General features: G+C 32.1%; 1 protein-coding gene across 6 annotated transcripts in view; it reads right to left on the bottom strand.

Annotated features, from left to right (window-relative positions):
* Positions 1–14,008, bottom strand: part of LOC143240114 (nicotinamide riboside kinase 1-like) — a 52,253-nt gene extending 38,245 nt beyond the window's left edge. For 2 of the 6 annotated variants that reach the window (XM_076482016.1, XM_076482059.1), the window contains exons 1-2: positions 13,629–14,008; positions 10,445–10,535 (exon numbers count right to left, since the gene is read on the bottom strand). In XM_076482016.1, coding sequence (XP_076338131.1) covers positions 10,445–10,535; positions 13,629–13,660 — 123 coding nt within the window. In that variant the 5' untranslated portion in view covers positions 13,661–14,008. Of the gene's footprint in view, positions 1–8,603; positions 9,272–10,444; positions 10,542–11,091 lie in introns of those variants that run through there. The other 4 variants (XM_076482026.1, XM_076482054.1, XM_076482043.1 and 1 more) reach the window with 4 other exon arrangements.
* Positions 14,009–14,427: the final 419 nt, after the last annotated feature.

Below are 14,427 nucleotides of genomic sequence, written 5' to 3'. Positions count from 1 at the left end.
GCATGGCAGCTTTTTGGCAAAAATAAAGCCAAAAAAAACTTTTTTTGTTGACTTTTGTTGAAGTGTTAATGATTGCTTGTATAAAGCAAAAGAAAAAACCTTTAACATTCCAAACCATGAGTTAAATATCCACATTTTCTTTTCAAAATTAATGACACATGTTAAATACTGAACTAATTCATTATATTTTTATCTTTATCTACTAATTATATAAGTTTAAATGAGAAAAATAAAAATAGAAGTCATAAATAATTATTTAGTTTAATACCAGAAACCAAAAATATTCAATGTACCAGAGAGGTCATGAGCATACTGCACCAGAAAGACTCTGAAAATCAGAAACTTTTTGGTGTATTCTCTTGAATTTATTCACATACTTGACAGATCTTGCAGTACACTCTTAAAGTTTCAAGCAAATAAAAAAAATGCAGTTAACCATTTGACAGTTCTCTGTGTTTTAGTTGCTACTTGCGTTAAAACTGTAGATCAAACCCGAAGCACATAGTTTATCAGTTTATTGTGCATGAAGCTTTCACTGACTAGAAAATCAATCGTCTTATTGAATTTCATTACTTGCAGTTTACTTGCAGAAAACTTAATTTCCATTTTATTCTCCAACTAGTCCCTCTTGAATTATTTTTTAAAATAATTATCAAATTCTCTGACCTTAATTTCATCATGCTGCTCACTAATCTTGGCTATTTTAAAAACCAATTCCATTTTTAAGTTAAAGTGAAAGTCTTCAATCAATTCATTGCAAAATAAGTCCACATCATATATAAACTGTTTTGTAAGACTGGTAAAATTTAATAGCCAGAGTGTGATCAGTTAAGCATAAAGTAATTATAAACAAGATGCAGAATACAGTGATGTTGTTTGGGATTGAAATATATCATTATTTCTTTTAAAGAAAATCAACTTTAATTGTGTTTATGGAGCAGCTGAACAGGCATTAAAGTATCACTGCCACCAAACTCTCTTCCCCAATTACTTTTGAAATTTCATTTAAATATCTTGATAATATTAAAGAATCAATATCCAACAACATAAGGAAAACTTTAGGATGAGTTTACAGAAATAGATTATGAACTAACACAACTTGGTTTCCTTATGCAAAAAAAGGCACTGACTTTCTAGAAAGGGTTTAGAAGAAACCCCTAGGATAGAATGGTTATCTTACAAGTACAGTAATAAGGTCTCTTATTTTCTCTTAAGAACAGAGAGATAAGACTAGAAATGATCTTGTTGAAGTCTATACAATGAACTGAGAAAGTGATAAGATAAAGGATTATAATTTTTCTGTGCTAGATATCTGTGTAAAATAATCACTTCTCATGGTCATACTATAGTTTCTCCTCAAATATTTCAACCAAGTTGTTACTTACGAAGAAGACACTGATCAAATGTTTAAAAATAACCATTTGATTTATCTAGTGAGTTCTACTGGAACTTCTGCAGGGCAGAGAATTTACAACTGACAACTAAAAAGAGCTGTTAATGAGAAATGGATCTTTTAACAAATCAACTTCTTGAAGGAGTTCACAATCCATGCTTTCTAAAGACTCAGGGTGAGATTTCAGTTAAATGTTGAAAACAGATTTTGTGTAGAAATCCCATGACAGAACTAGCAGTCTTTGTACACAAGCTGATGCAACTTTGTGGTGTTTAGTTATGCAAGATTATACTTCAGTGTCACTCTAGTTCAGTTTTGCAGGAAAAGATGGTCAATGTTAATCTGTGGAAACATAGTGAGCAAGATTCTGATTTTGCACATAAAATTTGTCAACTCTGTGATATGTTTCTATTTAGGATTGCACCTGATGATCCTGCAGATTCAATTTTGCAGTAAATGTTGGCAAAATTCATTGAAAAAAGTTGTGATTTTACATGTAAGTCAACATAACTTTGTGTTGTGTTGACTTACATGTAAAATCACAACTTTTTTCAATGAATTTTGTCAACTCTGTGATATGTTTCTATTTAGGATTGCACCTGATGATCCTGCAGATTCAATTTTGCAGTAAATGTTGGCAAAATTCATTGAAAAAAGTTGTGATTTTACATGTAAGTCAACATAACTTTGTGTTGTGTTGCTGTACATGACTGTGCCTGATAGTCTGGTATCCAAGTACCAGTCTTTATTAAGTGTTGTAGAAAAGTTCAGCTCTAACATAGCATGAGAAATTAATGTGAACTGTATGACTTATGTGAAATGTGTACCATTCTGCTAGATATTTGTCTAAGTTATTATTTTTATATTCATTTAAAGTAACTGATTTTTCAAGACCCCTAAAATGGGAGTACTGCTAGGAGAAATATGGCAATTTGAAATAACTGTTGTATTGTGATAGCACAAGTAATTTTACTCTCATTCCTTGTACACAGTGTACCTTCTACATTGAACTATGTATATATGCAATAATTTTGCAGTTGATGACATGAAATGAGATATGGATAAATGTTTACAGCAGAATAGATCAAGTATGGATATCTCTCTCTCTGATTAATTTTTGCTCCTATGATACCATTAAATCCAGAGTTAAGATGGTAAATGATACATTTTATATGCACTTTGTTCTGTGAGGAAAGTATGACACATTGTAATATTTATCAGTTGTCATGAAAACTGTGTAGCTGCTAAATGATGATCTAATGTATTGCAAGTACACACTAATTACTATATAACAATGGACACAGAAGTGTGATTTTTCATTTAAACCAGGTTCTGTATATATTTAATTGTGTACACAAACGTAATACATAAAAATATACAATTTACAGGCTCATAATTTAAGGCTTGAATTATTAAGATATAAATCTGGTGAAAACAAAACAAAAACTGAAGCATAAAACACAGTACATTTTCCTTTTCTTTACTAGTGGTAAAAATATATTTCAAGTTTGCTCTCAAACCTTAATAGGCATAAACATATGATTTCTTACTTGGAGAAATTTATTGGGTTGCTAATGGATCTACACCACACAAGGTAATAAATTGTCAGAGCAACTGCTTTAATTGGCTTGAGTGAATGAATACCTTCCAATTTATATAACTGCAGTGTTGCTGGATTGTGTAACTCAGTTTTTATACAATGAAATCATGCTACAATCACTACTCTGTTTGAAATTAAAGAAAACAAAGCGTACCTATTGTTTTTGCATAAATTTGATTCAGATATTTGTTCAAGCATGTCCCAAACAAAGTAAAACACATACACACATATACAAAGGTTGCATTTAAATTAACAGTATATAGGATATAAAAAACATCAGGAATAAAATTCATCATAAAATTGAGGTTCATGTCATCTTTAATTTAACAAATTCAGTAAATAAGTAATTTTATTCAGTCAATCATCTTACGGTCTGCAAATCTTTATTATTAAACTGCTGGTATTGTAACACTTTCTTTCTTGTTATTAACTTGTCTCCACGATGGCTTAGAAGCAACTCTGAGGGCTTATAACACTAAAAAGTGGTTATGATACTCATAGCGACAAAGTACAGTGTAGTTTTGCACTCAACCACAAACATTTGAATACAAAATGGAACCAACTTCTTAAACACAGCAAAACAATCACTCCCAGTAATTTTTGTATAAGATACATCTTGTGGACTTCTCCCAGGTTTCTAGCCTGGAGTTCCCGAAATCAGAGTCACCTTTAAATCTTTATCTTCCATCACAAATGCAGGTTCAGATGAAATGTGCACATTGGTGAATCCTATTAGCAGAACACCCTCCTCTACAGAGACAAAGTCAATAGAAACCACAACACCATTGAAGTTATTGTTGATACTTCAGTGTACTCCTACATGTTATTGGTTATTGATAGTGTATGTACTTTATTCGCAGCATAATGAGATATTTGGCAAAAATGAATAGAAAACACCACTGGCTACTTAAATAAAAATATCACCAGAAATGCTCAAAAATCAATTTTTCATAGCAAAATTATGGACTGAAATTTTAAGGTCAGCCAGGTATGTAGATTGATTACTATGGTTAAATGGAATTTCTACAGGCTTTGCATGTGCTCATGCTCTAATTTTCTGTAAAATATATATCCCTATTGCACGTGAAATGTTTGGTCCAGAGGCTTCAATGGGTCTCTGCTTGACCAACACTTTCTTTAGCCTTGCTGCTCTCTCATGCCATTCCTGTGTCAACAGGCATATGCTTACAGTAAAACTGGATCCTACACAGACTAGGAAGTAATAACATTCACTTTTGATGTTTAGTTTTCACTAATACTTTCACTGTTTTTAATTTTTAGGAATCTTCTTTCACTTAGATGTTTTGTACCAGATATACGTGATTTAAGTTTCATTACTTAAGAACTTCTTTCTGGAAAAATATACTTACTGCCTGCATTTTCAGGCATCATATACTGCCCATTATACAGAAATAATGCTAAGAAAGTATTCAGAGTGTGTTTTTCTTCTAGCAAAGCCACAAAGGGCTATCTGCTTAGCCCACCAAGGGGAATCAAACCCCTGATTTTAGCGCTGTAAATCTGGAGATATACCGCTGTACTAGCGGGGAGCAGAAAGTATTCAGAAAAGTATACTTTTCTAAGTATTTCCATACACATCACTGAAAGTTTTCTGTCAGAACCAAAAAAAAAAACAAAAAAAACTTTAGTACACCCACTTTAACTGTTATGATATTTAAGGAAATGTTTGTGAAATCCAAGTACTATTGACAATTTCATCTGCTCAAATATTTCTATTTGACACTGTAGAAATATGTTACAATGTAATCATTGGGAAATAACAGAAAATTTTTTTTCTCTCAGATACAGGGTAAGTCTCTCTATCACACTTATCCTTCATAAAAAGTCACTACCCACTAAGTATTATCTTACAAGTCTTAGAGTAAAAAACAGGTAAACTGTATATTCACATAACACTTTACAGGTTAACTTCAGTCACAGTTAACATCAAACCACTAAGTTTGAACATCCAGATTTTATCCTTTATTTCCATTCACGCGTAGCTTAATAATTGTTTATTATATAATTGATTCATTCATGTTATGCAATATCAATGAATAATTTCATATAATGTTCCTACATGAATACAAGACAATAAAGATACTTATTAACATATTGTATTACAGAGTATGTTTAGCTCCATTACTCTTTCCCACACATATACTAAATACTAATACATTTTACAAGATAACCTCTAACGTCTCACATTACTTTTTAATTGTCATGGATTAATTTCTGAAGCTAATGCCAGTAGTTAACACTTGGTATTTGTAAATCAAAGCAATTGTCTTTTCTGGAATCATAAAATAAATAATCAATGACTGAAGTTTTTCATATATTAGTTCTCGGAATTCAGGATTAATTATTTGTACTGTTACTACAATATGTATCAATAAATTTAAAATAAAACCCTTTCACTGTATGTGAAGAAACCATATGCCTTTTTATTCTGGCAACAAATATTTAACAATTATTAAGTAGTATTCGTCACTTACATTTTGCTATTTTATTAGATCAGGAGAGAGATTACTAAAAAAATTATTGCCTTCAAAAAATCATTTGATAGCTGGGAAAGCATGGGTTGTGTAAACTGTTGATGTATAAGGTATATCTAATGGAACCAGCCATTCCTAATCTGTGCTAAATGAGCATATATCATCTAATATCCTGTTGATATCTTGTATTGAAACTCTTTACTATAGTTTCAAAATTAACAGTCAGAAAACCTTTTTGGTCCTGTTGATCTTGTTGTTATATAAACCATTCTAATTTCAGATAAATGAATGACAATCATAGAACATAATACAAAGATTGCATCCCACATTTCACCCAATGATTGAGAAAGCAGGAATCATAACACCTTTCCACTGGATTTTCATATTCCTAACTATCACCTCCAGTTGTGAAACTGGTGATTTTTTTCTGGCATTACACTGTTGGCAAAATGCTAATGACACTGGAAGTTCATTTGATAAAGCACCCTACCAAAATATTTATTTTTAAGTTAAAATCTAAAATTTACTTCTTTGGATTGCCTTGGATGATTTAATGATTAAAAAACATGTAACATGTAATGTCTTTATTTACTGATATCATACATATTTATATCTTCCAAAAAAAGTTTTCACAAAGCAGGAAAACTGATAACGATTTTTTAATTCATTAAATGGTTCTGAAGGAAAATCCAAGAGAACAAACACTCTCAGATTATTCACTAGCTTCTGGAAGATGAATGAAAGATTATTTTCAAGTAGTTAAATCCTTTTTGTTTTGGGATACAATGTATTATGCCAAGTGCAGTTTAAGGACAAAACCAACATGGAAGAACCTTGCATAAGTTTATAATATCAGCAAAAAACATCCAACAGATGTGCATTAGATTTATATCAAGGAAGCCATGTGTGATAATTCTGGGATAAACATCCAGGGGAAGCACTTTAGTAAATGTTAGATTATGTCAAGAGTAGCCCATCCATGCAGAAAATATTTAGTGTAAAAGCTCTGCATAATGTTTTTTGTTCCATATTTTATATATAATAAATTGAAAGATCAAAAAGTATGGTTTGCACAGGCAAAAGACATCTGGAGGTAGTATATTATGATATAATGTAGTATGACAAGTGCATTCCATCTGGGCTGAGAACATCCAATAGAAGCACCCCACAGAAGACTGAGTTTCTTATCTTGTATGAAAGGTATTGAGAGATCAACACGTGCAATCACACAGGCAAAAATATCCAGAGGAAGCACCTTGTGTCAGTACTGAATGTGACATATCCATTCCAACCAAACAAAATACATCAAGTGGAAGTGTTTTGTATTAAAAAAAAAGTGTGAACAAGTGCAGCCAGCCTGGGTAAAAACATCCAGAAGTGCCTTGTGGTTACTGAGTATAGCAAGTGTGATCCATCCGGGCAGAAACCTCAAGTGGAAATGTCTTGCATTAATTATGCATATCAGGATCAAAAACTGCTGTCAACTTGAAAAAACATGTGGAAGAAGCCTGTTTCATTGAGAATTTTATAATACTGTATAATGTAGAACATAACAACAACAGCTGTCTTCTCACTCAATGGGTACATGTGACCACGTGACAGTGAAGCTTGTTTTATTGTACAAATCTCACTCATGAGGAAACCTCCACAGTACATAATTCCAATTACTGGTAACCAAAAGTGGCAAGACCTCCTGTGCTCCACTGAATGAAGTTAGGGGGAGAGATATGTGTTGGGGGTTAGAGAGAAACAACATACCAGAGTGTCTGCATTTCTATATTTTGAAAATCAGAAAAATCCAGATTGAAATAATCGCAGACCATAAGGGATGGACAAAAGTCCCAATCTACTTTACTTATGAAGTCTACAAGTGATGGTCCCCTGTATACAGATACCAATAAAAATAAATGTGGTATATACATACAAATACACTATTGAACAAGCACCTTGTGGTTTTATGAAAACCCCCATCTCTACAGTGAGTGTTAAAAAATATGCAGAGTAAGTGCTATGATAAAAAATTCAGCACTCCTGACCAGGTGAAAACCTGCCTCTGAGTGGTATCTTAATATATTGTAAAAAAAAAGGGCAAAGAAAATAGATACAATATAAAATGTTAGCTTACCCCACCCAAAGCCAACCAAATTTGAAGGGAATCACCACAGACAGAAGACGATACTCCACTGAGGAAAACAAAGCTAAGATGTACAAATTATGTGCAATGAAAGTATTGGGACTTGTCCAGATTCTGGCTTGAAAATTCTCCTCCAAAGAATGGCAGACCTGAGCAACTAAAAAAGTATTCTGAATTTTGTGCAAAGCTACATAAGGGCTATCTCTGCTGGCCATCTCTAACTTAGCAGTGTGAGACAAGAGGGAAGGCAGCCATGTTCATCACCACCCACTGCCAACTCTTGGACTATTGTTTTACCAACAAATAGTTGGATTGGCTGTAACATCATAATGCCCCTACAACTGAAAGGTCAAGCATTTTTGGTAAAATGGGTATTCAAACCTATAATCCTTAGATTGGGAGTAAAGTGCCCTAACCACCTGACCATGTAGAGCCAAGATATAATTAAGTGATGTATTTGGTGTGAAGGAACATTAAAAAGCTGGTAACCTTCCATCAACAGGTCAGAATAAGCTAGTCATATGAGTTTCAAACCCAGTCAGTTAGGTTACACAGTAGAAAGATAACAAGAAATAGGGATTCCATGGAAATTATACTTATCCTCTACTAAATATTTATTTCTGATAGGTATATTCCTGCACTCACAAAATTCTGATTGTGTAATGAACCAGAAACACAATGTGTACAATTCTGATTGTGTAATGAGCAACAAACACATCATGTATCTATGATGATGTTTCATATATACTGTACTGTCAATACCAACTGCTTACTCTTTCAGATCTTGCTCCCAGTTCAGTTGAAATCTCATACCATGCTGTCAAATCCAAGGTTTCTTATTTTCAAAGAAACCTCACTTTTAACTCATGCAACACTCCCTACACACATAAATGATTTATTCTCATTATAATACAGGTTGGAATGTAACATCTATATATCACCTAATCAACCAATGAAACACATTACTGGAAATTTCAGTACCTGGCTCATTAAAGCAAGTTTTCTCTGTTCCCAATTTGCCACTAAAGATGAAAAGTCCATCTGTTGAAAGAACTCAGATTATAGGGTTTTTATTCATTTCCATCAAGACTTCTCAAACCTATGTACAACATGCTCTTTCTTCTGAGGAACCTTCTGTTCACAGCAGAATTCACATTATTCAGCAGTATGGTAAAAAACCTAGATACCCAATAAAGAAGAATATTTGTTCTCTTATTCACTCAAGTGTCTAGCCACTGGAAGGTTGAGGAGATAATGGAGCACTTCAAAAACTGAAATGGGGAGACACAAACAACAGTCATGTGTTTTTTTTTCCCTGTGGTATCTTCCCATCTCCAACATAATAAGCCCTTTAATTAATATTCTTGAGCTATTGAATAATTGTTTTCAAACTTGTATCATTTGTCTCAGCTGCTATCAGTTGTGCACTGGACCACATCAGTTCTTCATCACTGCTGGGAGATGTCCTATGTTGGAGTACACTATACTATATTTTAGCTTGTTCTCTTTTCTCAGTATTTATGCTCTTCTTAATGCATAGTCTTCAAAGATAATATGTTAGCATTTCTGTAGTTCATTTAAGATGATACAGGAGATTAAAGGTTTACTACTGGAGTTTTTGGAGCTATCTTGTTATAATGCCTTCTGCACTGGAAAAATTCACAAATTGCTTTAAACCAGAATGAAATGCCCAAAGCCAAATCTTTTGTTCATACAAATACTCAAAAAAGTAAACTTTAAAAAAAATTCAACTGAAACATGTTGAGAGTTTTTGCAATTTTTATTGTTTCTAACTTTATATAATAAATTACTGTGGTTTTGAAAATATTGAAGTCGCCAATTTAATATTTTATCTCTGTACTTCACAAAAGTTTTACTGATCTTTTATTCAATCATTTTTGAAATATATTCAAAGTTCTATTTCATTTTCACAAAAATTATATCCCAGTCCAAACAAGTGTTAAACCCTTTCCTTTTACTGGCAGGTTCTTTTAAGTTATATATTGAAAATAATTCAGAATACAGTCCTTGTAAACTATAAAAAAATTAGTTTACTTCATTCTTTAATGTTTCTACAAGCTTAAACACATGTATATTATAGTAAAATATTTGTAGGCCTACTTTACAAATTACATTAACAATAGTAAACAAATTACTTGTGCACAGTAATTCAACAAATGCAAAACCAAACATAGATACTTCACAAAAACCCACTAACTTCTTATCCTTAAAACTCACTACAATTTTCATAATTATTTCAGTAATTATAACGTAACTTCAAATAAACAAGGAAAAACATACTTAATGTCAAATACATAGAACTTTTTAAGTGTTCTATTCATATTTAGGCCTATATTTTTACACCTTTTGATTTAATATCATCAATATTGCAGATATCTGTATACTTCACATTTAAATTACAGCATTAGAAATACTGGTTATAATAATTTTATAACGGAGAATTGATTTTTTCAGCACACATGTAAATTAACTGGGAAACAATGTGTTTTGAAAACACAATATAAAATCCCATACATTTTATTAAAGCCACTAGAGTGCACTTTATTTCAAACACACCAATAAAATGAACAGTGTGTTGTCAATGACAAAAATACTTTAAACATAAAGTTTACAAAATACTGCCATCATTGGTAAATTTTAAATCTAGCAACACTAAACATCTCTTAGATTAAAACATAACACCAAACTTTAAGTTCTCAGATTTCAAACATAAAATTGAAGTTTGAGTTCACAGTACAACACGTCAAAAAATTAACAAAATATCATACCAAGTAAGCTTTTAATAAAAATTAATAACCTACCCTAAAAAATTCATCCTGAGAGAGGATAATGCTTCCAGTGACAGATTTTTGTAACATTGCAGCTAAAGTAGTTTTGCCACCACAGGTAACACTGTTCAGAAATATAATAGGATTTTTTTCCCATAAATATTTCCTTAATATCAATAAATAAGTTATCACCTTAATTTAAAACTAAGATAGGGTTATTCATATTATTCAATAAAGCAAACTACAGCACTAGAATACATATGAAATATTTTACTCCTGACTTAATTATTATTACATACACAATTTATTTTTACAGCAATACGGTTTCAGAGCAGAAACAATGTACATGAAATATACTGCCAAGCACTTTTTCATAAGTATAACAAAATAGTATCAGGTGATCAACAAAAAACTATACAATATTATACCTTATATTGTAAGATAATATTTATAACAACTTTACAAGTGCTATACACATTTTCAACTAATATTCCAAATGAATAAAACATTCATCATAGGAGAACAAACTTAAGGTATTAACTCTATAAGTGAACTAAATATTTTCTTGTGTATGTCACCACACAAACTATTAAAATTCAAAATTATATGTTAGTTAGCAGTGGTAAATTAAAAATAAGAAATATAGTGGCTCCATATTGTAGCCATAAATGAGCTACCACCTGTTGAAAATGACCCAAGTGCTTGTCTAGAGGTTTTTAACTAGCAACTGTTATAGGCCACCGAGTCAGATAATTATATTATGTTACTGTAAAATTGTATGATGAGCTCATGCAAGACTGCTGTTAATATAAATACTGATGATACAACAATCATGGAATACTTTAATTTTTGACATAGTTTCAACAGATTGATCAAAAACAAGCCTGCAAAATAATGCAGCCATCATAAAAATCACCAAGGTTTCACTCAAGGGTAATCTTTCCATAATATTACTTTATCATTTTTCAAGAATATTAAGTTTTCATATTTATAATGGAAAGGGAGTGAAATGTAATATTTAGATTTTCCAAAAGTTTTGGATGATGTGCCACACAAAGATGACTAAGTCACAATGTAACATTATTACAAGTGAAGTTTGTTTGTTTGTTTGTTTGTTTTGAAATTTCGCACAAAGCTACTCGAGGGCTATCTGTGCTAGCCGTCCCTAATTTAGCAGTTTAAGATTAGAGGGAAGGCAGCTAGTCATCACCATCCACTGCCAACTCTTGGGCTACTCTTTTACCAACGAATAGTGGGATTGACCGTCACATTATAATGCCCCCCACGGCTGAAAGGGCGAGCATGTTTGGGACGCCGGGATGCGAACCCACGACCCTCAGATTACGAGCCGCACGCCTTAACACGCTTAACCATGCTGGGCCTACCAGAGATAAGTAACTGGGCTGTTGCTTTAACTCATTTACATAAACAATAGTGAAATAAATAATTATTAAAGTTTGTATATGATATTAAACACTTAGGTATTTCTAGTTGTGTTGAAAATATTGATGTAATACAGAATGGCTTGGATCAACTAGTTAATTGTAGATATATTTGGAAAATGAGCCTTAATTACAGTAAGTACAAATTAAGACAGTTGACTTGTCATAATTTGATACACATATTTGACATAGAAGGGAACAGTGTTTCCTCCAAGCTGCATTGCCATATGACAACTTATCTGGTGCCATGCACTTCATTATTTTAGCCACACACATCCTCATTAATGGTGAGGAGTCACAAGATGTTGATGTTTTTTATGATCCTGGTAGTCAATTGGGCTGAAGCCCAAATAACCAACAGGTAGTATTGCAAAGTGGCCTAATGATTCAACAGAGTCAATGGTCTAAAAATACCCATCCAAAACTGAAACTGGTAGTGCACATCTGCATATTGCTTTGACACTGGTGCACATGAAAAATGTCATTCCACATACAGATTGAAAAAATTAAAAGGAACACTGAATGGAATTCCCCAAAACAGTTTTACTGAAGAAAAGGGTATTCGTATAGATACTAGTAGATAAGTCACTCAGTCTGTCAGGGATACTATTGAGACATACCTTTGAAGATAAAATTATGTTACTAACTTTTAATGATAGGTTTACGCCACTTTGTACGGACAAGAAGAATGACTGATTGGACTTTCTGGAACAGTTTAATCAGAAAAAAGTGTCTTTTGAATAGATGGTTTAAATTTAAATAGGGTAGGAGCTGGTTTGTTTGTAAGGGTTTTTAACTCAACTATATGGCAATTTTAAACTAGGATTGGAAAGTGGTAGGGGTCAGCGTAAACTAAATGATAAAAAAAGAAAATGTAGAGAAACATATAGTGGAGGAATAAATTACAAAAGTAATTTTTAAGGTAGGTTAAATTGTTATGATTGTAGAACTAGAAGAACGAGAAATAAAATAGAAGCCGTTAAAGTATTTGTCAGAACAGAAAATTTTGAAATAATAAAAATGGCTCATATTTACTTAAATGTAGACAATTTTAATGACAGAAATTTCTTTGAAATATATGGCTATGGGTTATTTAATAGGGATAGAGTAATAAAACTTAGGGAAGGAACAGCTTTAAATGCAATATGTGAGATACATCCAGCCAAAGCTGAGGATATCAAAGCTTAATGCAAGACAATTGAATCTATTTGTTTTTTCAGTTGTTATTAGGCTTTTAATTGGAATTTGTTACAGACCACTAGGTGAAACTGACTGGTGAAATTAATGAGAAAATCTAAAGAGAAATAAATAATTCATTTCTTAATAAGATTTTGGATGCAGAGCATTTTAATTTTAGGCAGTCTTGAAAATTTTTGTGTCAAATTATTAGGCAAACGAATGTTTAGAAACCATGGCTCTCTCACCAGAACCAAATACCTTGTCATCTTATTCCCACTGTCTCTTATCTACTATCTAGCAAAACCATAGCCAAGATCAAATTTTAAATCAGAATAAAGAATTTTGCATTTTAATTTGGTAGTTTTTTTTCGAACTGGACTGACTAAGGTTTTGTCAAAACTTATCCAAATTAATTATATTTATTGGGTTAACGATATTCGCAAAAGTTGAGAAGCATTCAGTGTTTCCAATCCTACTTCTAAAAACATAAATTATAGTTTTAGGCTATTGGAACTTGGGGTTTATAATCAAACTTCTCTTATCATAAAAACACAGCCTAAATCGTCTGTTAACTATTGTAACATTTTAATTCTAACCCTGATAATCCAACTAAAATCCAGCCTTTCATTTTTTGTTTCAGCTTAAATTCCAACGGTAACACTTCAATTTTCTTTCTTGTTGGTATTTTCTCTTCTTATTATGTTCTTTTTTGTGACCGATGTTAAAGGTATTAATATTTCTTCCACATCAGTATACAAGATGAATTTCCACGCACGTTAAAATCACACAGAAAAAAAAAAAAAGAAAAATTAATTGGTGAACAATAGAGTAACAAACTCGCATAAAAAACGAAATATTGGCATGAGTTTTTTTTTCTTTTTACGTATATGTGCTTGATATTTGCCTACGTAAAACCAAAAAGGTAAACTAGATGAGCCATTCACAGTAATTATATCTATATACATTTAACCACAACGCTTACTATATGGTTAAAAGGTAATAAATCTGACTTGGTGGTTTCTATATTATTAAATACAGAGAACCGAATGGCAATCTGAGAGTTGAGGATTCAAATCCCGTCATCAAACATGTTCGTCCTTGGGGTATTATTGTGTGTCAATCAATCCCACTTTTGGTTGATAAAGAGTAGTCCAAAAGATAGCGCTCAGTTGTGTTGACAAGATACTTTCTCTCAAATCGTACTTCTAAACTAAACAGCTGGCACTGATAGCCCTCACGTAGGTTTGACGAAATTTAAAACAAACCAAAAGAAAAAAATTCTACTAGTAATTCTAAAGTAATGTTATAGTGTTACTTTAGCGTGATTCTTTTGTTGGGGATTTCTTCTAAACTAGCTAGTGAAAATACTTTAACGTCCAGTCCAGATTAATTTAT

Source organism: Tachypleus tridentatus, chromosome 2 (genome assembly GCF_004210375.1).
Source record: "Tachypleus tridentatus isolate NWPU-2018 chromosome 2, ASM421037v1, whole genome shotgun sequence".
NCBI classification, from domain to species: Eukaryota; Metazoa; Arthropoda; class Merostomata; order Xiphosura; family Limulidae; genus Tachypleus; species Tachypleus tridentatus.
Note: the sequence above shows the minus strand (reverse complement) of the source record. Positions and strands in the feature narration are given on the sequence as shown.